This window comes from Megascapheus bottae, chromosome 8 (genome assembly GCF_031878675.1).
Source record: "Megascapheus bottae isolate mThoBot1 chromosome 8, mThoBot2.hap1, whole genome shotgun sequence".
In the NCBI taxonomy this organism is placed as follows: Eukaryota; Metazoa; Chordata; class Mammalia; order Rodentia; family Geomyidae; genus Megascapheus; species Megascapheus bottae.
This window is the reverse complement of record NC_143516.1, coordinates 68,523,699-68,551,494: the sequence shown is the minus strand read 5'-3', so window position 1 is coordinate 68,551,494 and position 27,796 is coordinate 68,523,699. Positions and strand designations below refer to the sequence as shown.

The window sequence follows — 27,796 nt, the reverse complement described above, 5'->3', positions numbered from 1 at the left end:
AGGAGAGTGAGGAAGGAGAAGAGGAGGGCAAGGAAGGGGGTAGGGGTAGGGAAGCCGCGTAAGGAGAAAGGGAGAGATAAGAAGGAGAGGTAGCCAGGAACTCACCACGCAGGCCCTAAAAACTTCTGCGGCGCGCAGGAAAGGAAGAGCGCGCGTGGCGGCCGCCGAGCGCGGAGACGGACAGGCGCTCTAGCTCGCCAATCAGCGGCCACGCTGGACGTCGACGTGCTGCGCCGTGACGTCAGAGCAAGATGGCCGCGCCCTGCGGCTCTTCTCTCCGCCCGGCTTCCTGAGGCTCGGGCGCTAGGCTGGGAGGCGGCCGCCTTCGGCACGCATGATCTCCCTCCGAGGTAGCGGCCGCCGGCTCGCGGCTTCGCTGCGCAAACGATGCCTGTCGTTGGGCCAACCCTGCAGCGACAGCGCGGCGCCCGGGCCCCCGCACTTCGATGTGGTGGTCATAGGCGGGGGCCATGCGGGGACCGAGGCAGCCGCCGCCGCCGCGCGATGCGGCTCCCGCACGCTGCTCGTCACGCACCGCGTGGACACCATCGGTGAGGAGCGCGGCGGCGACGCGGGCGCCCTCGTCCCGCCCGCGAGGCCGAGGAGACGCCGCCCCGCTGCCCGGGGTTTCACCCCGCCGGCGTCCGACCGGCTGGCGTCCGTCAGTCCGTCCTCTGGGGCTCGGGTTCCTGGATGCGGAACGGGGGAGGGCGGAGCCCGACGAAGTGTGAAAGCACGCGGTGCCAGCTCGTTGGCTCTTGGGTTTACCCTGCTGCTTCTGTTACAAAACGGGTTAAGCTGGACGCCGTGGCGCCTGCAGTCCTCGCTACCCAGGAGGTCGAGGTCAGCGTCTGAAGCCAGCTCGGAAGGAAAGTCAGTGAAAAAAAATCTTATCTCCAATCAACCACCCGAATTTGCAAATGGAGCTGTGGGCCAAGTGGTAGAGCGCTTGCTCTGACTCAAAAAAACCTGAGCGCCCAGGCTCTAGTTAAATCCCCAGAACCCGCACACGCATACACACACACACACACACACACACACACACACACGCGCACACACACACGCACACACACACACACACACACACACACACACACACACACACACACACACACCAAGCCAGAAGTGGTGCTGTGGCTCAAGTCCTAGAATTCTAGCCTTGACAGTGCTCAGGCAAGCCCAAGACTGGCAAAAAAATTTAAAAAATAGAAAATGAATAAAAACAAAGAGCAACCTGGGCTGGGAGTTTGGCCTAGTGGTAGAGTGCTTGCCTAACATGCGTGAAGACCTGGGTTTGATCCCTTGGTACCACATACACAGAAAAAGCTGGAAGTGTGCTGTGACTCTGGTGGTAGAGCTCTAGCCTTGAGAAAGCCCAAGGACAGCCCTCAGGCTCTGAGTTCAAGCCCCAAGAATGGCAAAAAAACAACAACAAAAAAAACCCCACAAAGGGCAACCTACTAAAACAATTAAAATGTGCACCAAAAGAAAGATAAACAAGGAAATTCAAGTATTTTCTTTTTTTCTTTTTGATCTGGGGCTTGAACTCAGGGCCTGGACACTGTCCTTGAGCTGTCTAGCGCTGTACTACTTGAGTCATAGCAACATTTTTTCTGTGTATGTGGTACTAAGGAATTGAACCCAGGTCTTCATGCGTACTAGGCAAGCACTCTACCACTAGGCCGCACTCCCAGCCCCTCAAATACTGTCTTATAGGATGCCCTGGACAGCTTACTCCATGGACTGTGGGATTTTCCTTATAGTATGTTTCAAGTTCTCTGGGGGTTTTTTTTGGTGTGTTTGTTTCAAGCAAACTAATTCTAGTCCCTATTAAGCACTATTAAGTAAGGTGGCCACAACATTTATTTGACATTGATTCTCTTTAGGTCAGATGTCCTGTAATCCTTCCTTTGGTGGCATCGGGAAGGGACATTTAATGAGGGAAGTAGATGCCCTGGATGGCCTATGTTCTCGAATCTGTGACCAGTCTGGTATACATTACAAAGTACTAAACCGGCGGAAGGGTCCAGCAGTCTGGGGACTGAGAGCTCAAATTGATAGGAAACTCTACAAACAAAACATGCAGGTAAGAATAAGGCATGGGAGCCCGGCCTGGTGGCTCACACCTGTAATCCTAGCTACTCAGGAGGCTGAGATCTGAGGATTGCAATTCAAAGCCAGCCTGGGCACTACAAAGCCAAGAGACTCTTAGCTCCAACTAACCACCAGAAAACCAGAAGTGGGGCTGTTCCTCAAGGGGTAGGGTGATAGCTTTGATCTGAAGAGCTAAGGGACAGCACCCAGGCCCAGAGTTCAAGCCCAGGACCTCCTCCACCCCCCCCCCCCAAAAAGAATAAGGCATGGGAATGGTCAAGATGGTGGTGATTATTTAATGCATGGTTTCAGTGGCAGTCTCTTTTGATAGAAAGAAATCCTGAATACACCACTGCTTGCTGTCTGGGAAGGAGCTGTAGAAGACCTCATTCTCTCAGAGCCAGAGCCAGAACATGCTGGGAAATGCTGTGTCAGTGGTGTTGTTTTGGGTATGTATTACTTAAGAGTGTCATTGACATCATGCCAAAATTGGTGTGAGAAATTATTTTAGAAAAAGGGAGATTTTTTTTTTTCTCCAGTCCCAGGGCTTAAACCAGGGCCTGAGCACTATCCTTGGGCTTTCTCAAGGCTAAAGCTCTACCACTCAAGCCACAACACCACTTCCTGCTTTTCTATGTATGTGGTACTGAGGAATCGAACCCAGGTCTTTATGCATGCTAGGCAAGCACTCTACCACTAGGCCAAACTCCCGGGACCCCCCTTTTTTTATTTCAAGGAATTATATTTTGTCCCCCAAGATAAGGAATTCTAAATACTCATGTTTTTCTTTTCATTTTTCCTGTCATGAAGCTCTGTCATGTTCTGTGCTTGTCAGTACTGTCTTAGTATAGGTCTTTGTAGCCTGCAAATGTGTCTTTTGCTCTTAGCACTTCTATTGTTATTTCTATTTTTTGTAGCTGTACTGGATTTTTTGTGGGGGGAGGGGTAAGGAGGGTAGGTTGCCATTACTAGGTCTTGAATTCAGGCCTGGGCGCTGCCTCTTAGATTTTTTTGCTCAAGCCTAACACTCTAGTACACTTGAGCCACAGCTCTGCTTCCAGATATTTGCTGGTTAATTGGAGATAAGAGTCTCATGCAGGGCTGGTAGTTTGGCCTAGTGGTAGAGTGCTTGCCTAGCATGCATGAAGACCTGGGTTAGATTTCTCAGTACCACATACATAGAAAAAAAGAAAGCCAGAAATGGTGCTATGGCTCAAGTGGTAGAGATCTAGTCTTGAGAAAGCCCAAGAACAGTGCCCAGGTCCTGAGTTCAGGGCTCAGGACTGGCAAAAAAAAAAAAAAAAAAAAAAGTCTCATGGACTTTTCCTGCCCAGGCTGGCTTCAAACTGGGATCCTCAGATCTCAGCCGCCGCAGTACCTAGGATTATAGTCATGAGCCACTGGTGCCCAACTTAGTTAAAAAACTAACAACTTACAACTTAGTGTGTATGTTTTTATGTAAAGTTGTATATTTAAGGATTTGGGGACATGGCTTCTCTGGTAGAGCCCCTGCTCTGACCCAGTACCACTAGAAAAAGGAGGGACCCCATTGGCCCAAACCACTGTGATCCTCCAGGTCTTGGATTCCTAAATGACTAGGACTACATTTTAATCAATTTTAAGTATGCAGTTCCATGTCATTAGGTAGATTCACCATTTCTTAACTTTTTTTTTTTTTTTTGCCAGTCCTGGGGTTTGAACTCAGGGCCTGAGCACTGTCCTTGGATTTTCTCAAGGCTGAAGCTCTACCACTTGAGCCCCAGCACCAGTTTTCTATGTATGTGGTACTGAGAAACCGAACCCAGGGCTTTGTGCATGCTAAGTAAGCACTCTTACCACTAGGCCTTGCTCCTGCCCTATGAAGTAGTCATTCTGTAGTAATAATAAGAAAAAAACTTGTTCTTTTTTTTTTTTCTTTTTTTCCCCCTGTCATTTAGTGGATGGAAGCACAATTTCTGCAAAGAGTGTGATTCTGACTACTGGGACATTTCTCAGAGGCATGATTGTAATTGGTTTGGACAAGTATCCTGCTGGACGTTTAGGGGATCAACCTTCTATAGGCTTGGCTGAGACTCTGGAGAAGTTGGGGTTTGTTGTTGGAAGATTGAAGACTGGCACTCCACCCCGAATTGCCAAACAGTCCATTAATTTCAGCATTCTGAACAAGCAGGCACCAGATAACCCATCCATACCATTCAGCTTTGTCAATGAAACTGTGTGGATTAAGGTAAGATAATTCATGGAAACCTGGCTTTGCAGGGACACAGTTTATAGCACAGGTAACTGAACCATTTCTTTCCTTTTCCTTTTAATACCAATTTACGTTGCTGTCACTTAGAATACAATTTACAATTAGCAAATTTGGCTTTCTGTAAATTCTTGAATTTCATAGCTTGCATTGCTTTACCTGTTTTGTAAATTAAAGTTTTTTAATTAAATTTTTGAAACAATTTTGGATCTCCAGAAAAATTTTAGGACCTCTAAAACAAACTTTTATAAATTACTGAAAGTCATCAATTGTCAGTGTTGTGCCATGTTTATCTCCCTATAAATACTTACATAAATAAAAAAAGTAAAAACTAAAAACAAACAAAACTTACGTAGATATGTGTATTTGGTGGTAAGATGCAAATTCTGTTCTTAGTATTTATACTCTCTTAGGGTTTTTTTTGGGGGGGGGGTGTTATTTGATTCAGCATTTTGACATGAAGCTGAGGCTCTGAACTCTCAATCTTTCTGATTAAGATAAAATACTTTTACACTTTATTGTTTTCCAGTTGAGAGACTAATGGCATGTGGATGCAATCCCAGCACCACTCTGAGTTTGATGAGGAGCATGTTGTTTGTTTTGTTTTTTTAATAATTTATTAACATTGATATTTATATCATATTTCAAATGGCATGTTTAACGAACAAGTATTCAGGAAGGGAATCTCTACATACAGTCACTGGCACTTTGAGGAGCATGTTTTAAAATTCAAGGCCAGGCTTGCAGTTTGGCCTAGTGGTAGAGTGCTTGCCTAGCATGCATGAAGACCCAGATTCAATTCCTCGGTGTCACATACACAGAAAAAGCCAGAAGTGGTGCTGTGGCTCAAATGGTAGAGCGCTACCCTTGAGAAAGCCCAAGAACAGTGCTCAGGCCCTGAGTTCAAGCCCCAGGACTGGCAAAAATAAAATTAAAATTCAAGGACAACTTGCAATATATAGTGAAACGATAGGTGGGGGGGTGACGATAAACTTTCAAATTTATATAAAGTGAATAAATAGTATAATGAAACCACTGAAATCATCACTCGGCTTCAGCATGTAACTTATTTTTGTTTTCATTAGTGCCAATCCTGAGACTTGAACTCAGGGCTTGGGCACTGTCCTTGAGATTCTTTTCCTTGAGGCTAGCACTCTTTAACACTTAAGCTACAGCACTACTTCAGGCTTTTTCTGTGTATGTGGTACTGAGGAATCAAACCCAGGGCTTCCTACATGGAAGGCAAGCACTCTACCACTAAGTCATATTCCCGCCCTAAGGCCTTTTGCTCAAGGCCAGCACTCTCTACCACTAGGAGCCACGGTGCCACTTCTGGTTTTCTGGTGGTTAAGAGTGTAATGGCCTATTCTTCTTGGGCTGACTTTGAACTGCAGTCCTTAGATCTCAGCCTTCTGAGTCACTAGGATTACAGATGTGAGCCACCAGTGCCTGGATAGCTGATTTTCTTCCTCCTTCCCTCCCTCCCTTTTTAAGAAAAAATATTTATTTGGGCCGGGAGTTTGGCCTAGTGGTAGAGTGCTTGCCTAGCATGCACGAAGACCCGGGTTTGATTCCACATACGCAGCAAAAAGCCAGAAGTGGTGCTGTGGCCCAAGTGGTAGAGCCCTAGCCTTGAGAAAATCCAGGGACAGTGCTCAGGCCCTGAGCCCAAGCCCAGGACTGGCAAAAAAAAAAATTATTTTTTGTTGTTGTTTTTGTTTGGGGGACTTGAACTCTGAGCTTAGTCACTGTCCCTAAGTTCTTCAGCTCAAAGCTAGCACTCTACCACTTCAAGCCACAGTGCCACTTCCAGATTTTCTGAGTATGTGGTACTGAGGACTCGAACCCAGGGCTTTGTGCATGCTAGGCAAACACTTTACCATTAGGCCACACTCCCAGCCCCCCTCCTTTCCTTCTTAACTTCTTTTCTACAGGCTTGCTTAGATTTAAGTTTATCTTTTGAGTTGTTTATTTTGGATAAGAGTTTTTTGTAAGTTCTAGGCATTATGTTTACATCGAATGTTAAGGAAGGTAGATATTGTGTGGGCTTTATTTGGATCAGACACAAACAAACCCTATATCTGGTTACTGTGTTAACAGCCAGAAGATCAGCTGCCTTGTTACTTGACCCACACTAACCCCAACGTGGATAGCATTGTCCGTGAGAACCTTCATCTTAACAGTCATGTTAAGGAAACCACAAGAGGGCCCCGGTAAGGACAAAATATCAGTACTCAGTTATTTTGGGGAATAATGTCAATCTTTTTTGTTGTTGTTAATGTTACCATTCATTTAATTTTTTTTTTTTTGCCAGTCCTAGGGCTCAAGCACTGTCCTTGGACTTTTCTCAAGGCTAGAGCTCTATCACTTGAACCACAGCACCACTACCAGCTTTTTTACTGAGACATTGAACCTGGGCCTTTGTGCATGCTAGGCAAGCACTCTACCACTAGGCCAAACTCCCGCCCCCCTCCCCTTTTTTTGTGTGTGTCTTCAGGCTTGAACTCTGGGCCTGGACACTGTCCCTGAACTCTTCAGCTCAAGGCTTCTGCCCTACTTCTTGAGCCACAGCCCTACTTCCCCTTTTCTAATGATTAATTGGAGATAAAAGGAGTCTCAGGATCATTAGTGCCCCCTGCTTCCCCCCCCCCCACTGGCTTTGAATGAGATCCACAGATCTCAGCCTTCCAAGTAACTAGGATTACAGGCGTGAGCCACCAAGCCGGCTTAATTTTTTTTTTTTTTTTTTTTTTTTTTTTTTGCCTGTCCTGAGGACTGAACCCAGGGCCTGCACGCTGTCCTTGGGCTTTCCTCAAGGCTAGAGCGCTATCACTTGAGCCACAGCACCAGTTCTGGCTTTTCTCTATATATGGTACCAAGGAATCGAACCCTGGTCTTCATGCATGCTAGGCAAGAACTATACCACTAGGCCAAACTTCCGGCTCCGGCCCCCAATTTTTTTTTTTTTTTTTTTTTTTTTTGGTGGGCTTGAATTTGGCTTGGGTGCTGTCCCTGAACTCTTCAGTTCTGTCCTTGAACCAGGCCCCACTTCCTGTTTTCTAGAGGTTAATTGGAGATAAGAGTCTCAGGTCCTTTCGTGCCTGGGCTGGCTTTGAACCTTGATCCTAAGATTTTAGCCTCCTAAGTAGCTAGGATTACAGGTGTGAGCTACCTCGCCTGACCTGGCTTAATTTTTTTTTTTTTTTTGCCAGTCCTGGGGCTTGTACTTAGGGCCTGAGCACTGTCCTTGGGTATTCCTCAAGGCTAGAGCTCTGCCACTTGAGCCAAAGCACCACTTCTGGCTTTTTCTATCTATGTGGTACCAAGGAATCAAGCCCAGGGCTTCATGCATGCTAGGCCACACTCCCAGCCCCTCGTTTAAATTTCTTTTATTCCAATATTCTCTTCTAGATACTGTCCCTCTATTGAATCAAAGGTGTTACGCTTTCCAAACCGTGTCCATCAGATTTGGCTGGAACCTGAAGGAATAGATTCAGACCTGATCTACCCCCAAGGCTTGTCTGTGACCCTGCCAGCTGAGCTGCAAGAAAAGATGATCACAAGTATCAGAGGCTTGGAGAAAGCGAAAATGATTCAGCCAGGTAAAGAGGGTCACCGCCATCTTCAGAGTGCTAGGCATTATGTTAGTGTGAAGCTCGTAAATTAGAGCCTCAGGAGATAAAGCTCAATGTTTATACATTTAAAATAGTCTTTCTTTTTTCAGGATATTCATTGAATGGATATTTATTTGCATTCCTACCTTAAGGAAGATCCAACTCTGCTTTTACTTACTTAATGTGCTTTTCTTTATCAGGTTATGGTGTTCAGTATGACTACTTAGACCCCCGTCAGATCACACCTTCTCTTGAGACTCAGTTGGTTCAACGACTCTTCTTTGCTGGGCAGATAAATGGCACCACGGGTTATGAGGAAGCTGCAGCTCAAGTAAGGGCTTAATCACATGTTATAATACATCAGAAGGGGAGCCAGGCACTAGTGTGTCATGTCTATGATCCTTGCCACTCAGGAGGCTAAGGTCTGAGGATTCATGGTTCACAATTAGCCCATTCAGAAAAGTCTGTGAGTTTCTTATGTCCAATTAACATAAGCCAGAAGTGGAACTGTGGTAGAGTGCTAGCCTTGAACAAAAAAGACTTAGCCCTGTCCACGCCCTGTTTTCAAGCCCCAGGACACACAAACACACACACACACACACACACACACACACACACACACACAGCTCCAAGGAGTTGTCATAGCATGTCATCATAGCACATTCCTATTATACTGAATGTCTCTATCTCTGGTAGATTCCTCATGACCTGCTTTCCCTGCTAACAGTTATTTCTAGATGGTGTGCTAGGCGAGATAGTTGTACTCAGTTCATAATAGCCTTGTAAACATTGCAGTCCTCTCATAGGGTGTGATAGCTGGAATCAATGCCAGTCTGCGAGCCAGTGGCAAGCCACCCTTCATCGTGAGTCGGACAGAAGGCTACATTGGAGTGCTCATTGATGACCTCACCACACAAGGCACAAGTGAGCCATACCGAATGTTCACCAGCCGTGTGGAATTCCGCTTGTCATTGCGTCCTGATAACGCAGACAGCCGGCTCACATTCCGAGGTAACTCCACTGAATCCTGTGACCTGATTTACTATTCTTTAAACTTCTCTCATCAGGGTCTGGGATTATAACTTAGTGGTAGAGTGCTTGCTTAGCATGCATGAGGCCCTGGGTTTGATTCCTTAGCACCACATAAAAACAATGAAAAAGTCATTAAACATCATAAAAATAGGACCTGGAGTTTCGCCTAGTGGTAGAATGCTCTCCTGGTATGCTCGAAGTCCCAGATTTGATTCCTCCATCCCACATAAAAAACTGGAAGTGGTGCTGTGGCTCAAGGGATAGAAGTCTAGCCTTGAGAAAGCCCATGCACAGGCACTGAGTTCAAGCCCCAGGACTGGCCAAAAAAAAAAAAAAGTCATAAAAATAAGTAGAACCGGGTGCTGGTGGCTGACGCCTGTAATCCTAGCTGCTCAGGAGGCTGAGATCTGAGGATCAAGGTTCAAAGCCAGCCCAGGTACAAAAGGACCTGAGACTCTTATCTCCAGTTAACCTCTAGAAAACAGGAAGTAAGGCTTGGCTCAAGGGTAGGGCAGTAACCTTGAGCTGAAGAGTTCAGGGACAGTGGCCAGGCTGAGTTCAAGCCCATGGCCCACAAAAAAAAATAAATAAAGGGCGGGGAGTTTGGCCTAGTGGTAGACTGCTTGCTTAGCATGCACAAAGACCCAGGTTTGTTTCCTCAGTACCACTTTCGTAGAAAAAAGCCGGAAGTGGTGCTGAAGTCAAGTGGTAAAGCTCTAGCCTTGAGAAAGTCCAAGGATAGTGCTCAGGCCCTAAGCTTAAGCCCAGGACTGGCCAACTAACTAACTAAATAAATAGAATGTTTGAAAAACAAAAAACTTCTCTCATCATATGCTTTTCCATAGGGTTCAGAGAAGCTGGCTGTGTGTCCCCACAACGATATGAAAGAGCTGCTTGGATGAAATCTTCCTTAAAAGAAGGTATTTCTGAACTGAAATCCATTGAGTTTTCCAGTTCCAAATGGAAGACAATAATCCCACAGGCTTCTATAAGCGCTAATAAAAGTCTGCATATCAGGTACGCATGTTTTTTCCTAGTGATACTGGAGTTTGAATTCAGGGTCTTGTTCTCATTTGGCTTGCTTGCTCTGCTTGCCTTCTACCATTTGAGCTAAAGCTGTACTCCTAAACAATGCATGCACTGGTCCTGAGTCTTGAACTCAGGGCTTAGGTGCTGTTCTTCAACTTTTGTGCTCATGGCTAGCACTCTGCCACTTGAGCCACAGCTCTGTTTCCTGTGTTTTGGTGGTTAATTGGAGATAAGACTCTTACAAACTTTCCTGCCTGGGCTAGGTTCAAACCACAGTTCTTAGATTACAGTTCTTGGGATTATAGTTAAGAGCTACTGGTACACAGTTCAGATTTTGGATAATAATAATAAATAATGCCATTATTGCTAATAGTAGTAATAAGTAGAAAGTTATTGTTATAAGTATTAAGTTCACACTATAGGGGTGAATGAATACCTGACTCAGTGAAGGACAGGTCACTAAAAAGATGGTGGATGTTGCTGGGCTTGGTGGCTCACACCTGTAACCCTAGCAACTCAGGAGGCTGAGATCTGAGGATCAAGGTTCAAAGCCAGCTCGGGTACAAAAGGACCTGAAACTTTTATCTCCAATTAACATCTAGAAAACGGGAAGTGGGGCCTGGTTCAAGGAGCAGCCTTGAGCTGAAGAACTCAGTGACAATGCCCAGGCCGAGTTCAAGCCCCATGACCCCCCCCCAAAAAAAAAAAAAACGATAGTAGATATCAGATGTCTTGGTCTATTTAGACTATTAATAGCAGAAATACATTAGGGCTAATAATGTTGCTATTGCTTGTTTAGTGTGCTTGACATCCCAGCACAATCCATCATCAATCAACAAGTAAAAAGTACTAATCACAGTTCTGGAGTCTGAGAAGTCCAAGATCTGGTATCAACAGATTGTCTGGCGAAGCTTGCACCTCCAACATGGCACCTACTTCTTAGACCCTCTCATGGCAAATCAATCAAACAGACTCCCTCACACCATTTCTGCAGCCACAAATCAATTCCTTAGGGCAGATTCTACCTCTTAGTATTAGCAGCAGGCTTTAGGATTCCAGCATACGGAAAACACCCAGCATGCACACCATAGCAGTGAACATATTTTGCTGACACCTATTTTAGTTGATTTTACATTATAATAAAGTACCTGAAGCTGCATACTTTTACTTTTAAAAAGTGATTTATCTAACTCACCAGTTTGGAGAGATATACTCCCGAGATTGGTATAGGTGGCATCACAGTGGTAGAAGTCATAGTGGAGGTCATGAGGTGAGGTCAAAAGCTAGAGGTTCAGAGGCCACAGTTGTTCTTCTTACAGCAGCTCACTAGTGAAGACTAATTTCTTGAGACCAATATTAATCGTCCCTCCCCACCCATTTTTTTTTTCTCTTGTGGAACTGGGATTAAAGTCAGGGCCTTATACTTGTTAGGCAAGTGTTCTACATCTTGAACTATGCCCCTAGTTCTTTTGTTTTTAGGTTGCCTTTCACATAGTGTTTCTGGTTGATTTTGTCCAAGCCAGACCCAATGTAGTCCTCCAGTTTACACCTCTGAATGCTATACTGGGTATGCACTATGGTACCCTGAATAGCATCCATCTTTCCAAAAGACAACACTTCCAGTAATCTAATTACCGTCTATCGTTTTCTTCATGAAGGTTCACACCTACTCATACTGGGAACCAGGTGCCAGGAACATGAACCTTTGGGGAACACATAAACTATATCCAAACCACAGTGTCTCAGACAGGAGTGATACCCTTGGTCTCAGAGTCAGACACAGGAAGTTAAGCATATTGATCAAAGTGGAAATGAAAGTAAGCCCATGGGATATGGAGGAGGCTAGTTCAACCACATACTCAGTCACAAATGCTGAATCTTTATTTCAAAAACAACAAAAATCTGTGTTTCCATTTCCTGGAATTTGTTTTAGTAGGTGATATTTTTCTTCTTCCCCTCAGTGTATCCTACTTTTCGTCTGTTTGTAAGTAAATAGAGTGCTTTATAAGCTATCATGTCTGGTTGTATTTTAGATCTAGCTTTTTCACATATGAGAGAAAATGTGTGCCATTTGTTTCTCTGAGCTTGGCTTACCTCACTTAACATGATTTATTCTAGCTACATCCATTTCCCTACAGATAATGCAATTTATTTATTTATGTATGTATGTATTTGCCAGTCCTGGGGCTTGAACTCAGGGACTGGGCAGTTTGCTTAGACACATTTTGCTCAAGGTTAGTGCTCTGCCACTTGAGCCACAGCGCCCTTCCAGCTTTTTCTGTGTATGTGGTACCAAGGAATCTAACCCAGGGCTTCGTACATGCAAGGCAAGCACTCTACCACTAGGCTACACTTCCAGCCCCAATCTTATTCTTTCTAGTGGATGAGTAAAATTCTATTGTGTATATGTACCTCATTACAAATGCAACTCTTCTCTTTATAGCTAGAATTTACAGGGTTTTTTTTTTTGTTTAGTTTTTGTTTTTGTGGGTCATAGGGCTGGAATTCTGCCTGGACACTGTCCCTGAGCTCTACAGCTTAAGATTACCACCCTACCCTAGAGCCAAGCCCCACTTCCTATTTTCTGGAGGTTAATTGGAGATAAGTTTGGCCTAGTGGTAGAGTGCTTGCCTAGCATGCACGAAGACCCGGGTTCAATTCCTCGGTACCACATACATAGAAAAAAGTCAGAAGTGGTGCTGAGGCTCAAGTGGTAGAGCTCTAGCCTTGAGAAAGTCCAAGGACAGTGCTCAGGCCCTGAGTTCAAGCCCAGGGCTGGCAAAAAAAAAAAAAAAGAGCACCAGTACTAGCATGTGATCTACCTGCAGCAGCACTAATGCTTTGGCATATTTTTCTGTTGACCTGTGTAAATGGCCTGGAAATGGGTAATTTTTTTCAGTTAATTGTATGCATCATAATCTGCTCCCCTTGCTTTTGGCCCAGCAGGCATTAGATCACCCACAGTAGGCAGTCCAAACTGAACTGAGAACTGTCCAAAATACCATGTGGTAAAAATTCACATGGAGGGGGACTAGGAATGTGGTATAGTGGTAGAGTGCTTGCCTGGTGTGCATGAAGCCCTGGTTTCAATTCCTCAGTATCACATAAACAGAAAAAAACAGAAGTGATGCTGTGGCTGAAGTGGTAGAATGCTAACCTTGAAAATGAAGCTCAGGGACAATGCCCAGCCCCTGAGTTGAAACCCTGGGACTGGCAAAAATAAATAAATTACAATAATTTACATGAAGCTACCCAAAAAGAGGTGTCAGACTGAGGTCTCCATATGAACTTCCTAGGTCATTTTAACTAGTTTGTTTTTCAGAGACTTGAAATGACCTTTTTCCTTAATAAGTTCTGTAAAAATAAAAACCTCTGACATGGTTCCCAGCATACAAAAGGACAGCTAGGATATAGATTGGCCTAAATACAAAATGTGTTCCTCATAATTTGACAGTATGATGAAACCCTTGTTAGCAGAGTTCTCTAGAAGTCTATGCAACAAGGAGGGTGAATGAATTGTAACCATACTTCCCTCATTAGCTGCCAACTTCTAACAATAAGAAATTGGGTAGAATCAGTTATTAACACTTACTGAGCCAGGCACAGGTGGCTTACTTCTATAACTCTAGCTACTCAGGAGGCTGAGATCTGAGAATCACAGTTCAAAGCCAGCTAGGGAATCAAGTCCATGATCCTCTTATTTACAAATAACCACCAAAATGCCAAAGGTGAAGCTGGAGCTCACTTAGTAGAACACCAGACTTGAACAATAAATCTAAGGGACAGTTCAAGCTTTAGTCCATTACTGATTCACAAAAAAAGAAGTTTACTGATGTCCTAATGTCCTACAGATACTGCTATATTTGGAAAGAATAATTTGGTTATTCTAAAGGCTTTGTTTGAAATGTCCTTTATAGCCGCAGTTGTACAGAACTTTCTTGTTTTTGCAGCTGTTGGGATGTTCTGAAGTATGAGGACGTTGACATGGAGTTGTTAGCCAACGCGATGCCAGAGCCCTTAAGGAAGTACACTGAATGTCGAGAGCTAGCTGAAAGACTGAAGATAGAAGGTACAGGGTCAATTTTCTACTTTAAGCTGGGTGCTGATGGCTTCTGCCTGTAATTCTAGCTACTCAGGAGGCCGAGATCTGAGGATGGAAGTTGAAAGCCAGCCCAGAGAGAAAAGTCTGTGAGAGTCTTTATCTTGGATAAACTACTCAGAAAAAGCCAGAAGTGGTGCTGTGGCTCAAGTGGTAGGACTCTGGCCTTGAGAAAGCTCAAGGACAGTGCTCAGGCCCTGAGGTTAAGCCCCAGAACTGGCCAAAAAAAAAAAAAAAAGGCAACAAATTGGGGTGCTGATGGCTTCCTCTCTAATCCTAACTTCTCAATGGGGGTTGTGGCTCACTGGTAGTACACTAACGTGGACCAAATATCAGGAGACTATGCCCAGGTCCTGCATTCAAGCCAGGTCCCAGTGACTTATACTCAGGAGGATGAGAGCTGAGGATTGCGGTTCAAAGCAAGCCTGAGCAGGAAAGTTCATGAGATTCTTCTCTCCAATTAATCTTCAGAATGCCATATGGGTGGTGGTGTTGAAATGATTAAACACCAGCTATGAGCAAGAAAGCTGGGAGTAAGCCTTGACTTCAAGTCTGATTACCTGTACAAACAATCAACAATGAAATTTATTTTACTTTTTTTTTCTATTTTCTCCATCTAAAATTCGAATAATAACAGTCTAGTAAATAACTTTATAGTATCCTAAATTTTAGCACTGATAATACTTTGTAGCAGATAAAGAAGTACAGAGGCATCCCAATCATTGTAACACGTGATGGGCTCTCATAATCTTGATCAGTCTGTTGACCATCTTTTCACAGAAGTCTGGGTTCCTTAAGTTGTTTGATTCAAGGCTGACACTGTACCTCTTTTTTTTTAATGGGTCATGGGGCTTGAACTCGGTCTGGGCGCTGTCCCTGAGCTCTTTAGCTCAAGGTTACCGCCCTCCCCCTTGAGCCACAGCCCCACTTCCCATTTTCTAGTGATTAATTGGAGATAAGAGTCTCACAGACTTTAGTGTCCAGGCTGGCTTTGAATCTCTACCCTCAGTAGTTAGGATTACAGGCAAGAGCCACCACACCTGGCTTGCATTATACCTCCTGAGCCACAATTCCACTCCTAGCTTTGTGCTGGTTCATTGATGATAAGAAAGAAAGAAGCCCAGGGATTTGTTTGCTAAGCTGACTTTGAACATAGATCTTCAGATTTTAGCCTTCTGAGATTTTTGAAACAGGCATGAAAAACTAGAACCTGGCTTTCGTTTTTGCTCTTTTCTTTCTTTCTTTCTTTTTTTCTCTTTCCTTTCTTTTTTTTTTTTTTTTTTTGCCAGTCCTGGGCTTGGGCTCAGGGCCTAACCACTGTCCCTGGATTTTCTCAGGACTTGAGCTCTACCACTTGAACCACAGCACCACTTCTGGGTTTTTGCTATGTATGTGTTACCGAGGAATCAAACCCGGGTCTTCGTGCATGCTAGGCAAGCACTCTACCACTAGGCCGAACTCCCGGCCCTCTTTCCTTTCTTTCTTTCTCTCTTGGTCCTGTGGCCTAAACTCACAGCCTGGACACTGTCTTGAGCTTTCTCAAGGCTAGCTAACCACTTGAGCCATAGCACCACTTCTGACTTTGACTTTCTGTGTATGTGGTACTGAAGAATCGAACCCAGGGTTTCATACATGTTAGGCAGGTACTCTACCACTACTCAACACTCCCAGCCCCTGGAATCTATAATTCTATTATAATTTTATGCTAATGCATCATATTACATTATTACTGTATACCTTTTATACACATTATTTCATCTGATACTTAGAACTGCTCGGTTTCAGAGAAGTAGTAGCATCATTGCCCAAATTTTATAGATAAGTAGTAACTTGCCAGAGATTATTTACGGTGAGGTACAGAGCTGAAACTTGAACATACTTTGTCTTCCTGCAAAGTCTGTTTTCTTTTGTTGCTACAGAGACCCACAGAAGTGAGCTGAGTGCATTTTTGCACAGTTCAGCAAAGGATCTCAGGCCCTCATTAGATGGAGAGCCTTGCTGGGGTAAATCATTGGTAGACCTAGATTCAGAGATTTTCTGTTTGAGTCAAGAGATGGAAACAAATCTTTCCAAAGCCTCAGAGAATAAGAGAATAGTAGAACAGAAGGATTACAGTTTACGAGATAGGGTTTTTTTGTATGCATGTATCAGTACTAGAGCTTCAACTCAGGTCCTAGGTGCTATCCCTTAGCTTTATTGCTCGATTGGTACTTTACCACTTGAGCCATAGTTCTGCTCTGGTTTTGTGCTTGTTATTGGAAGATACAGAGTCTCATGGATTTTCCTGCCCAGGCTGGTTTTGAACCATAATCCTCAGATCTCAGCCTTTGGGGAACTAGAATTATAGCATGACCCACTAGCACCTGGAATAATTAGGGTTTGTTTTTTTTTCTTTTTTCTTTTTTTTTTCTTTTTGGCCAGTCCTGGGCTTGAACTCAGGGCCTGAGCACTATCCTTGGACTTTATCAAGGCTAGAGCTCTAACTACTTGAGCCTCAGCACAACTTCCGGCTTTTTTCTATGTATGTGGTACCGAGGAATCGAACCTGGGTCTTTGTGCATGCTAGGCAAGCATTCTATCAGTAGGCCAAACTCACGGCCCCCCCTTTTTGTTGTTTTTTTTGCCAGTCCTGGCGCTTGGACTCAGGGCTAAGCCCTGTTCTAAGGCTTTCCTCAAGGCTAGTGCTCTACCACTAGCACCATTTCTGGCTTTTTCTATATATGTGGTACTGAGAAATCGAACCCAGGCTTTATGCATGTTAGGCAAGCATTCTACCACTAGGTTATACTCCTGGCCCCATAATTAGGTGTTTGGGTTTTTTTTTTTAAGGTTTTATTAACATTGATTTTTATGTCATATTTCAAATGTCATGTTTAACAAACAAGTATTCAAGAAGGGATTCTCTATATACAGTCACTGGCAGGTATTTTGTTTTGTTTTGCCAGTTTTGGGCTTGAGCTCAGGGCCTAGAACACTGTCCTTGGGCTTTCTCAAGGCTAGAGCTCTACCACTTGAGCCACAGCACCACTTTCGGCTTTTTTTATGTATGTGCCTAGCATGCACTCAGATCTCAGCTTCCTGAGTAACTAGGATTACAGGCTTGAGCCACCATGCTCGACTCAGACCCTGAGACTCTTATCCTTAATTAACCACTATAATTAACCACCAGAAAACTGAAAGTGGGCACTGTGGCTCCAGGGATAAGGCCGTCCATTACCTTGAGCTGAAGAGCTCAGGGACAATGCCCAGGCCCAGAGTTCTAGCCTCACAAAAAATAAAAATAATAATTACCAATTTTCTTCCTAATTCTACTTCTAAATAAAACCTTTCATCCTAGCGAGGGTTAGATATGTGAGCCCCTGGTACTTGGCAAATTATTGTTGTATTGTTGTCAACTAAGAAGCTTCCCTAATTAGGGAAGATGAGGGCTTTTCTTGCATACTCAAGGCTGTAGATTCCATCCTCCATCCCCAATACCACATTCAAATAGTTATATATGGAGCTGAGAGTTTGGCTTAATGGTAGAATGCTTGCCTAGCATGCACAAAGACCTGGGTTCTATTCCTCAGTACCACATACACTGAAAAAGCCAGAAGCGGTGCTGTGGCTCAAGTGGCAGAGTGCTGGCTTTGAGGAAAAAGCCCAAGGACAGTACTCAGGCCTTGAGTTCAAGCTTCAGGACTGGCACCAAAATAAATAAATAAGTAAATAAATATGTATGTACATACACGTATACATATATTCATGTGTATATGTCTGTCTTTTCTGTGTGTGTGTGCATGAGTGTGCATGTGTGTGCATGCACGTGCGCACATCTGTATATCTTATCTCCAACTAACCACCAAAAAAGCCCAAAGTGGAGTTGTGGCTCAAGTAGTTAAGCTCTAGCCTTGAACAAAAACATTCGGGGACAGTGTTCAGACCCTGAGTTCAAGCCCCATGACAATCCCCCCCTCCAAAAAAAACAAAAAAAAAAGATTCACACTGACCACACTGACATGAAAAACAAATTCAATTCTCTTTAGTTTTCTAGTCACTGCAAATGAAAAGAACATACATTCAACTACCAGACAGAATGTTTTAGTTCTCCCTTTATCATGGCCTCAGTTTCCTTATCCACCTGGTGCCAAACGAGTATTAAATAAGTTGGGGCATACAAAAGCTCTTTTTTTTTTTTTTTGCCAGTCATGGGGCTTGAACTCAGGGCCTGGGCACTGTCCTTAGACATTTTTTTTTTGCTCAAGACTATTGCCCTGCCACTTGAGCCACAGAGACACTTCTGGCTTTTTCCATGTATGTGATACCAAGGAATCAAACAAGGGCTTCGTGCATGCTAGGTGAGCACTCTACCACTAGGCCAAACTCCCATCCCAGAAGCTCTTTGTAACTACTTCAGAGTTATACAAATGTGGGTTGTTGACATAGCCTGGATATAACATGATTTAAATTTTGTTCACCAGCAACTTATGAATCAGCACTGGTCTATCAGCTGCAAGAAATGAAGGAAGTTGAAAGAGATGAAGCTCTCCGACTCCCAGAAGACATAGATTATTTGACTATCAGAGATATATCCTTGTCTGACGAAGTTCGAGAGAAGCTTCACTTCAGTCGTCCACAGACAGTAAGAAAACAGACAGTGGATAAGAATAAGTTATAAATGAAGAGCTAGGGCTTTATTTATTCATTTTTTTGTTGATCATGGGGCTTGAGCTCTGAGCCTGGGCACTGTCCTTGAGCTTTTCAGCTCAAGGCTGCTGCCCTACCCTTGATTCACAGCCCCATTTTCCAATTTCTAGTGATTAATTGGAGATAAGAGTCTCACTGCCTTTAGTGCCTAGACAGGCTTTGAACTGTGATCCTCAGATCTCAGCCTCCTGAATAGTTAGGATTATAGGCCTGAGCCCCCGCCCCCCACTGGGCCTGGGCACTGTCCCTGAGCTCTTCAGCTAAGGCTACTGCCATACCCCTGGAGCCACAGTGCCATTTCCTGTTTTCTAGTGGTTAAATGGAGTCTCATAGTTTTTAGTACCCGGGTTGGCTTTGAACCACAATCCTCAGATCTCAGCCTTCTGAGTAGCTAGAATTACAGGCATGAGCCACCAAGCCCAGCAGAGCCAGTGTTTTATGACTCATGTTTCACTTAACCATAAGAAATTTGATGGCTAGACATGTTGTACACAACTATAATCCTAGCTATTTGAGAGGAAGAATTACGGAGATTTTGAGTTCAAGGCCAGGCTAAGCAAGATCTCATATCCAAAACAACAGTATCAACAACAACAACAAAAAAAATGCCTGGAAATTTTTTTAATTAATTTATTTATTTGTTTATTTATTTTTTTGTGAGTCGTGAGGAACACTGGGCCTGGGTACTGTTCCTGAACTCTTCAGCTCAGGGGTACCCCCTACCCCTTGTGCTACAATGCCATTTCTGGTTTTCTAGTGGTTAATTGAAAATAAGAGTCTCAAGTTCTTTAGTGCCCACTGCCTTTGAATTTTGATCCTCAGATCTCAGCCTCCTGAGTAGCTAGAATTACAGGTGTGAGCCACCACACCCAGCTATATTTCTTTTATGTGTAGTAGATGTTATGTGTCTATAAGCAGTGTTAGGGCTGAGAGAAAATAAGTACCTCCTACTCCCAGCTATGTGTTAACTAATGTAGATGTGGGTGTGACGTGAACCACTCTAGATGGAAACAAAACATCCTAGTTGATAAGCCACCACTTGGACCCCTGCTAGCTTCTATACTATTGACTTGGGAGTTAAGTGGGCCAAGGGAACTTGAGCTCTTGGCCCTGTGCTTAGACCTCACTGTGTATGTGGTAGCATATGTAAGAAAATTCTGATGTATGTGTAATGTGATTGGATCTTGAACTTGAGGCCTAGATGCCCTCCTTTAGCTTTTTTGCCTAAAGCTGGAGCTCTTCCACAGGAGCCACACCTCCACTTCCAGCTTTTTGCTGGTTAATTGTAGATAAGGATTTCAGAGAGCACTTGGAGTGTGCCTTAGTGGTGTGATAGAGTACTCGCCTATTATGCACAAAGCCCTAGGTTCGATTCCTCAGTACCACATACAAAGAAAAAGCCAGAAGTGGTGCTGTGGCTCAAGTGGTATAGCACTAGCTTTGAGCAACAAAAATTCAAAGACAGTGCTCAGGTCCTGAGTTTAAGCCCAAAGACTGGGGGAAAAATGTTTCAGAGAGTTTCCTTTCTGTGCTGGCTTCAAACTGTGATCCTCAGATCTCAGCCTCTTGAGTAATTAGAATTTCAAGCATGGGCCATTGGCCCAGCTACAGTTTGTTTGTTTTTTTTTTTAAATTTTAACTATACTATATAGTACCAAGTTTTTTGTTTTTTGGGTTTTTTTTGCCAGTCCTGGGCTTGAGCTCAGGGCCTGAGCACTGTCCTTGGACTTCCTCAAGGCTAGAGCTCTACCACTTGAGCCTCAGCACCACTTCTGGCTTTTTTCTATATGTGGTACCAAGGAATGGAACCTGGGTCTTCATTCATGCTAGGCAAGCACTTTAACCACTAGGCCAAACTCCAGGCCCAGTATCAAGTTTTTATAAAAGGTTTAAAGATAGTCTTTGTTGTTTCTGAGATGTATATTTTCCCACATCTTAACATGTTTAAAATTGGTATGTCAGCTGGTAGCTGAAGGTTCTTGCTTGGAGATACTCCAGGGAGAGCCTCAGTTCAAGTCCAGTACCAAAAATAACTTAATTATATACATTGATGCATGTATATGTATCAACACATATGCATAAGATACACATATATGCACACATGTGTGTATACATGCATGTGTATACATATGTGCATGTATATGTGTGTGTCTAGTATACACATATGCATGTCTGCTACTGAAATACTACAGAGACTAAAACAGTGTGTACTGTGACCCATCATCACTAGGGGTATTACATTATTATGATAAGGTGCAATATGGCCAGCTCTCCCTACCCTGGGTGTGTGAGCAGGCACCAAACACACATGCCAAGGTGAGTGGTCCTCTCAGGAGGCTTCGTGTCATCTCATGACATGACCCTGCGGCCTGTTCCATGTGATTTGGAACCTGCTTTTTCTTAGCTTCCCATGCCTCCATTCTTTCTTCCCTTCCATCCTGACACCAAGTTTGTCATAGAAATCCTCTTGGTTTTTTGTTTGTATGAAAACAATGAAAAGGAAAAACATTACAAATATGCATGTAAAAAAAATGTGCAGGGGCCAGGAGTTTGGCCTAGTGGTAGCATGCTTGCCTAGCATGCATGAAGACCCAGGTTCAATTCCCTGGTACCACATCCATTGAAAAAGCTGGAAGTAGTACAGTGGCTCATGTGAAAGCCTTGAGAAAGCCCAAGGCCAGTGCTCAGGCCTGAGTTCAAGTCCCAGGACTGGCAAAAAAAAAAAAAAGAAAAATCAATATTAGGGGCCGGGAGTTTGGCCTAGTGGTAGAGTGCTTGCCTAGCATGCACGAAGACCCAGGTTCGATTCCTTGGTACCACATACATAGAAAAAAACTGGAAGTGGTGGGGCTCAAGTGGTAGAGCTCTAGCCTTGAGAAAGTCCAAGGACAGTGCTCAGGCCCTGAGTTCAAGCCCAGGACTGACAAAAAAAAAAAAAAAAAGCAATATTATACTATTACACCTTTTTTTTTTTGTCCATCATAGCGCTTAAACTCTGAGCCTGGGTATTGTCCCTGAGCTTTTCAGCTCAAGACTACTGCCCTACCCTTGATCCACAGCCCCATTTCCCAATTTCTAGTGATTAATTGGAGATAAGAGTGTCAATGCCTTTAGTGTCTGGACTGGCTTTTAACTGTGATCCTCAGATCTCAGCCTCCTGAGTAGTTAGGATTACAGACATGAGCCACTGCGCCTGGATAGTATTACACCATATTACAAAATGCATACCTCCAAATGTGGAGACAAACACACACATACACTTTTGCAGGGTGATACTGGACACTGACTGAACTCAGAGTCTTGTGCTTACTAAAGTACTTCACCATTTGAACCACATGTCCAGTCCTTGTGCATGTTTTTATAAGTTAGGTTTCAATATATATATATCCCAGATTGGCCTCAAACTCATCCTCCTGCCTTAGCATACTAAATACTGAGATTATAGGCATGTACCACCATTCCTGGCTTAGTTATATAATTTTTCAGACACTATTTTCATTTCTCTGAGCATGAGGTGTAAGTAATAATTACATTTTCTTTATCTGCTTGCAAGATATTTTGAAGTAAAATTAATTATGATTTAAATGTCTATGGTAACCCAAACTTGTAAACCCAGCCCTGGAGAGGTAAAAACAGAGGAGGATTTCCAATTCAGTGCCATTCTTGGCTATCTAGTGAGTTCAAGGCCATCCAGAACTACATAATGACATCCTGTTTCAAAAACAGGCTGGGCACCAGTGACCAAGCAAGCACTCTACCACTAGACCACACTCCCAGCCCCTGTGAGAGTTTTTATCTGCAGTAAGCTACCCAAAAAGCCAGAAGTGAAGCTTTGTAGTTCAAGTGGTAGAACATTAGCCTTGACCAAAAGAAGCTCAGACAGTTCCCAATCCCTGAGTTCAAGCCTCAGGACCAGCATGGGCGTTTGTATACACACACACACACACACACACACACACACACACACACAAGTGGCCAGCCATGAATGAAAAAGTTAAGGGACAGCATCCAGGCTCTGAGTTCATGCTCCAGCACACAAAAATGAGAGAAGGGAAAAGATAATGATTTTAAAATATGTACTCTTGGTATATGTCTATATTCCCAGCTACTCGAGGGAGTGATTCCAGGCCAGAAGACCAGACTCCATTTCCAAACCCTAAATATTTTAACACAGGGTTAATTTATAAGCTACACAATACAGTTGCTGTGAGTTGGAGAACGGAAATGATTTGACATGGCTGGCTCCTGTTCTCTTGTGCTTTACTCCCTTAGATTGGAGCTGCCAGTCGTATACCTGGAGTGACGCCTGCTGCCATCGTCAACCTGCTCAGATTCGTAAAGATGGCTCAGCAGAGAAAGCCAGCTGAGCCTGAGCTGCCGGCAGCTGGGCTGTGCCAGCCTGCTACACACAGGCTTCAAGAACTCTAGCTTTCTCTTACTATAAGACCTTAAGAAAAGAGTGTTAAAAGGAGATAAGATCCATTTAACATCTATGGAAATAAGTGGATGAGGTTATCAGGACTTTGTCATTCATTTGTAAGATAAAGAATATGATTGTGGTGGGGGCTGTGGCTCATGCCTATAATACTAGCTGCACAGAAGGCTGAGATCTGAGGATTGTGGTTCAAAACCAGCCCAGCACTAAAAACCAGGAGACTCTTACACCCAATTAATTACTAGAAAGGTAGAAGTGGGGCCGTGGCTCTGGGTAGGGTGGTAACCTTGAGCTGAAAAGCCTAGAGACAATGCCCAGGCTCGGGGGTATGCTGGTAGCCTTAAGCTGAAGAGCTCAGGGATAGCACCCAGGCCCAGAGTTCAAGCCCCACAACCAACAAAAAGAAAAAAGAAGAAGAAAGAAAGAAAGAAAGAAAGAAAGAAAGAAAGAAAGAAAGAAAGAAAGAAAGAAAGAAATGGGGGCCAGGAGTTTAAGTTTGACCTAGTGGTAGAGTGCTTGCCTACCATGCTCAAAGACCTGGGTTCGATTCCTTGGTACCACATACATAGAAAAAAAAGCTGGAAGTGGTGCTGTGGCTCAAGTGGTAGAAGCAGTAGAGTACTAACCTTGAGGAAAGCCCTGAGTTCAAGCCCCAGGATTGATTGGCACAAAAAAAAAAAAATCAGAGCCAGGAGTTTGGCCTGGTAGTTGAGTGCTTGCCTAGCATATACGAAGACCCGGGTTCAATTTCTCAGTACTACGTATATAGAAAAGCTCAAATACAGTACTCAGGGCCTGAGTTCAAGTCCCAGGACTGGCCAAAAAAGAAGAAGAAGAAGCAGAAGAAGATGAAGAATATAATTGTGCTTGTTAGTTTGGCTGAGAAAATAGCTATAAATTATTTTTACTCTTAGGCTGGAAGTTTAACCTAGTGATAGAGCACTTACCTAGCACGCACAAAGACCCGGGTTCTATTCCTTGGTACCACATACATAGAAAAAAGCTGAAAGTGGTGCTGAGGGTCAAGAGGTAGAGCTCTAGCCTTGAGCAAGTCCAAGGACAGTGCCCAGGCCCTGAATTCAAGCTCCAGGACTGGCAAAAAAAAAAAAACATTTTTTTTTTTACTCTTTTCCTTGGGAACTCTATTGTAGTGACCCTACTGTATACCTTTATACAGCATTCATCAAAGAAAGGTAATAGTGACACCAAAACTTAACCTAAAGCCAGCTATGTTCATGCATATACCTGTAATCTAGCACACAGGAAGGAAGCTGAAGCAGAATAATCATGAGTTCATTGTCGACTTACCCAGCCAGACCCTGCCTGTTTCAAGAAAATGGAAAGAAGGCTGGGAACATGACCGAGTAGCAGAGTGCTTAAAAACTAGTGTTGTTGCTAACATCCACAATGTAGAAACTTGATACCCTCCATAAGAGAGAATAAAGGTAGCTATTCTGACATACAATAAAGATATTTTCTTCTGAAGGCGTCTTGGCCGTGATTTACGCTGAAGGCTGGATCTGAGGCCTGGTGAATAGTGTGCCCTGGTTTTGAGGTGGGAGTTGAGGCACTGGGTAGCATATGGGTGGGCAGCTGGACACTTTGTTGGTTCTTCTCGTAGCACCTTTCTGGGTAGACAGGGAGATAATGCAGCCACTTGAGCCAACAAACCCTGCCTGCCCTGGATCGGCAGTCTCCATCTGTCAGCCCGGGGAGACTGGGCCAAACAGGTGTTTAGGAGAGTTTCAAGGGCTCCAGAATTGCTCTGGCTGCAGACTGCTATGTAAAGCCTGGTCATAAGAGACTCCAAGTATCTTGTTATAGTTGCATGTGGACAGTTGGATGTAGTTTTCTCTTTCTTTATTTTACGTTATTTTATTCTTTTGGTTTTGAGGCTTGAATTCAGGGTCAAGAGGCTGTCCCTTAGCTTTTTCTACTTAAGGCTAGTTACTCTACCACTTGTGCCATAACTCTACTTTAAGCTTTCTGTTTGTTAATTGCAAGTGAAATGGAGTGTGGCCTAGTGGTAGAGTGCTTGCCTAGCATGCATGAAGCATCCCTTAGTATCACATACACAGGAAGAAGCCAGAAATGGTTCTGTGGCTCAAGTGGTAGAGCACTAGCCTTGAGAAGGTCCAAGGACAGTGCTCAGGCCCTGAGTTCAAGGCCCAGGAATGGCAAGAAAAAGGAATAGAAGCAGTGAATAGGGGTGGACATCAAGTGGAACTTGCTGGGCACTGGTGCTCACACCTGTAATCCTAACTACTCTGGAGGCTCAGATCTGAGGATCCTGGTTTGAAGCCAAGCCTGGGTAAGAAACTCCATGAAATGTTTTATTTCCAATTGCAAATCTCCAGCAAAAGGCCGAAAGTGGAGCTGTGGCTTAAGTGGTAGAGCACCAGTTTTGAGTGAAGAAAAAAAAAAAAGTAAGATCCTTGGGGCTGGGAGTTTGGCCTTGTGGTAGAGTGCTTGCCTAGCATGCACGAAGACCCGGGATCGATTCCTCGGTACCACATACAAAGAAAAAAGCCGGAAGTGGTGCTGAGGCTCAAGTGGTAGAGCTCTAGCCTTGAGAAAGTCCAAGGACAGTGCGCAGGCCCTGAGCTCAAGCCCAGGACTGGCCAAAAAAAAAAAAAAAAAAAAGTAAGGGGGGGAGGGAAATGGGTACCAAGACATGTGAAAGGGTATCAATGTATGTGGATTAAGGCACCTTCTATCTGGCAAATATCATGTAACCCTTTTACTAATTACAATAAAAATAAATAAATAAATAAAAATTAAAAAAAAGTAAGACCCTGAGTTCAAGTCCTATCTATACTGGCCAAAAAAAGGAACAAAAAGTGTTGAAAGGTTTTGAGAGTCTTGGACAACTTCAGTTTGAGCCTAATGACACTAACCTTAAGAGACAACTGAAAGCGATACACTGACTGAACCATGTTGAGTGGAAATCACTGAAGTTCTGCCCAGAGTTCAAGTCCCATTACCAACCCCCCAAAAAAGAAAAACCAGAAATCTAAGGTTTTGTTTTGGTTTGGTTTGGGTTTTTTGGTGGCTCATGGGGATTGAACTCGGCCTGGGCCCTGTCCCAGAGCTCTTTAACTCAAGGGTAGGGTGGCAGCCTTGAGCTAAGCCCCACTTCTGGTTTTCTAGAGGTTAAGTGGAGAAAAGAGTCTCACCCTTGTTTTGAATCTTGATCCTCAGATCTCAGCCTCCTGAGTAGCTAGGATTACAGGTGTGAGCCACCGGCCCTGCTAAATCTGAGGGTCTTGGTTCAGGCCAGTCCAAGCAGGAAAGTTCATCTCTAATTAAGAAAAAAGCAAGTGCAAATGCGCCTCAAGTGGTAGAGCTTCAGCCTTGAGCAGAAAAACTTAGGGATAGCACCCAGGTCCTGTGTTCAAACCCCTTTATTGGCACAAAAGGGAAAAAAAAGTGTGACTTTTCTAATCCCACAATTTAAAATGTTGACTTATACAAAATGCCATCACTTAAAATACATCTAAACAGCTGACTTTCTGTCACAGCTAGCCTACCATGCTATTACAAAAAAGAAAAGAAAAAATCAGTTCAAGCCATCTTGCTCAATCTAGTCACAAAAAAAAAAGCAAATTCCTGGCATATGTCAGCTTCTAGTGGAGTTTGCCACACTTGTGATTTCCTCTCCACAGGCCTCACTGCGTGCAGTAAAAATAGCCATTTAAAATAAAATTTAAAAAAAGAGGAAGTAGCTAATGCTACATCTGCAAAACCACTGAAGCAGGGAGGGTCTTGGGGCTGCTGTGGCCAGGCTGAATTAAGCCACCCTGCCTGTTCCTTCCTGGACAAGAGCTTGAATTTTATTACTGATTGGGTTGTGGGGGGGTTGTCTTTTTTTCTTTTTCTTTTTCTAGATATTTTGCTATTTTTGAACTTCAGAATATATGGAAATAACCATAGCTTTTCTTTTTCTTTTTTTTGTGGGTCATGGAGCTTGAACTCAGCCTGGGCACGGTCCCTGAGTTCTTCAGCTCAAGGCTACCACCCAACCTGTTTTCTAGAGGTTAATTGGAGATAAGAGTCTCAGGTCCTTTTGTGCCTGGGCTGGCTTTGAACCTTGATCCTCAGATCTCAGCCTCCTGACTAGGTAGGATTACAGGCACGAACCATCATGCCCCACTAACCATAGCTTTTCTATGTCAGAATTTTAATTCTGGGCCAGGAGTGTGGCCTAGTGGTAGAATGCTTGCCTAGCATGCACAGAATCCTGGGTTTGATTCCTTGGTTGGTATCACATACACAGAAAAAGCCAAGACATGAAGCTGTGGCTCAAATGGTAGAGCACTAGCTTTGAGAAAGCCCAAAGACTGCGCCCAGGCCCTGAGTTCAAGCCCCAGGACTGGCCAAGAAAAGGAAAAGAAAAATTCCCACCTAGCTGGAATCGTGGCTCAGTTAATAGAGTGTCTATATACCAAACATGAAATGCTCAATTCACATCCCAGCACCACTAAACCTTAGTACATTTTTTGAATAATTATTTGCATATGCAAAAATAGAATAATTAAACTTGTTGAAATTGTTGCAAA

The 27,796-nt window shown here is 43.8% G+C and overlaps 1 protein-coding gene across 1 annotated transcript; it reads left to right on the top strand.

Annotated features, from left to right (window-relative positions):
- Nucleotides 1-61: 61 nt before the first annotated feature.
- On the top strand, nt 62-23,686 carry Mto1 (mitochondrial tRNA translation optimization 1). The gene is made up of 12 exons (XM_090338549.1): nt 62-551; nt 1,887-2,086; nt 2,426-2,543; nt 4,032-4,321; nt 6,443-6,555; nt 7,754-7,944; nt 8,157-8,287; nt 8,763-8,967; nt 9,834-10,005; nt 13,968-14,086; nt 18,577-18,737; nt 23,075-23,686. The coding sequence occupies exons 1-12, from the start codon at nt 335-337 to the stop codon at nt 23,228-23,230; spliced, it is 2,073 nt and encodes a 690-aa protein (XP_090194675.1). The 5' UTR covers nt 62-334; the 3' UTR covers nt 23,231-23,686.
- The last annotated feature ends 4,110 nt before the right edge of the window (nt 23,687-27,796 follow it).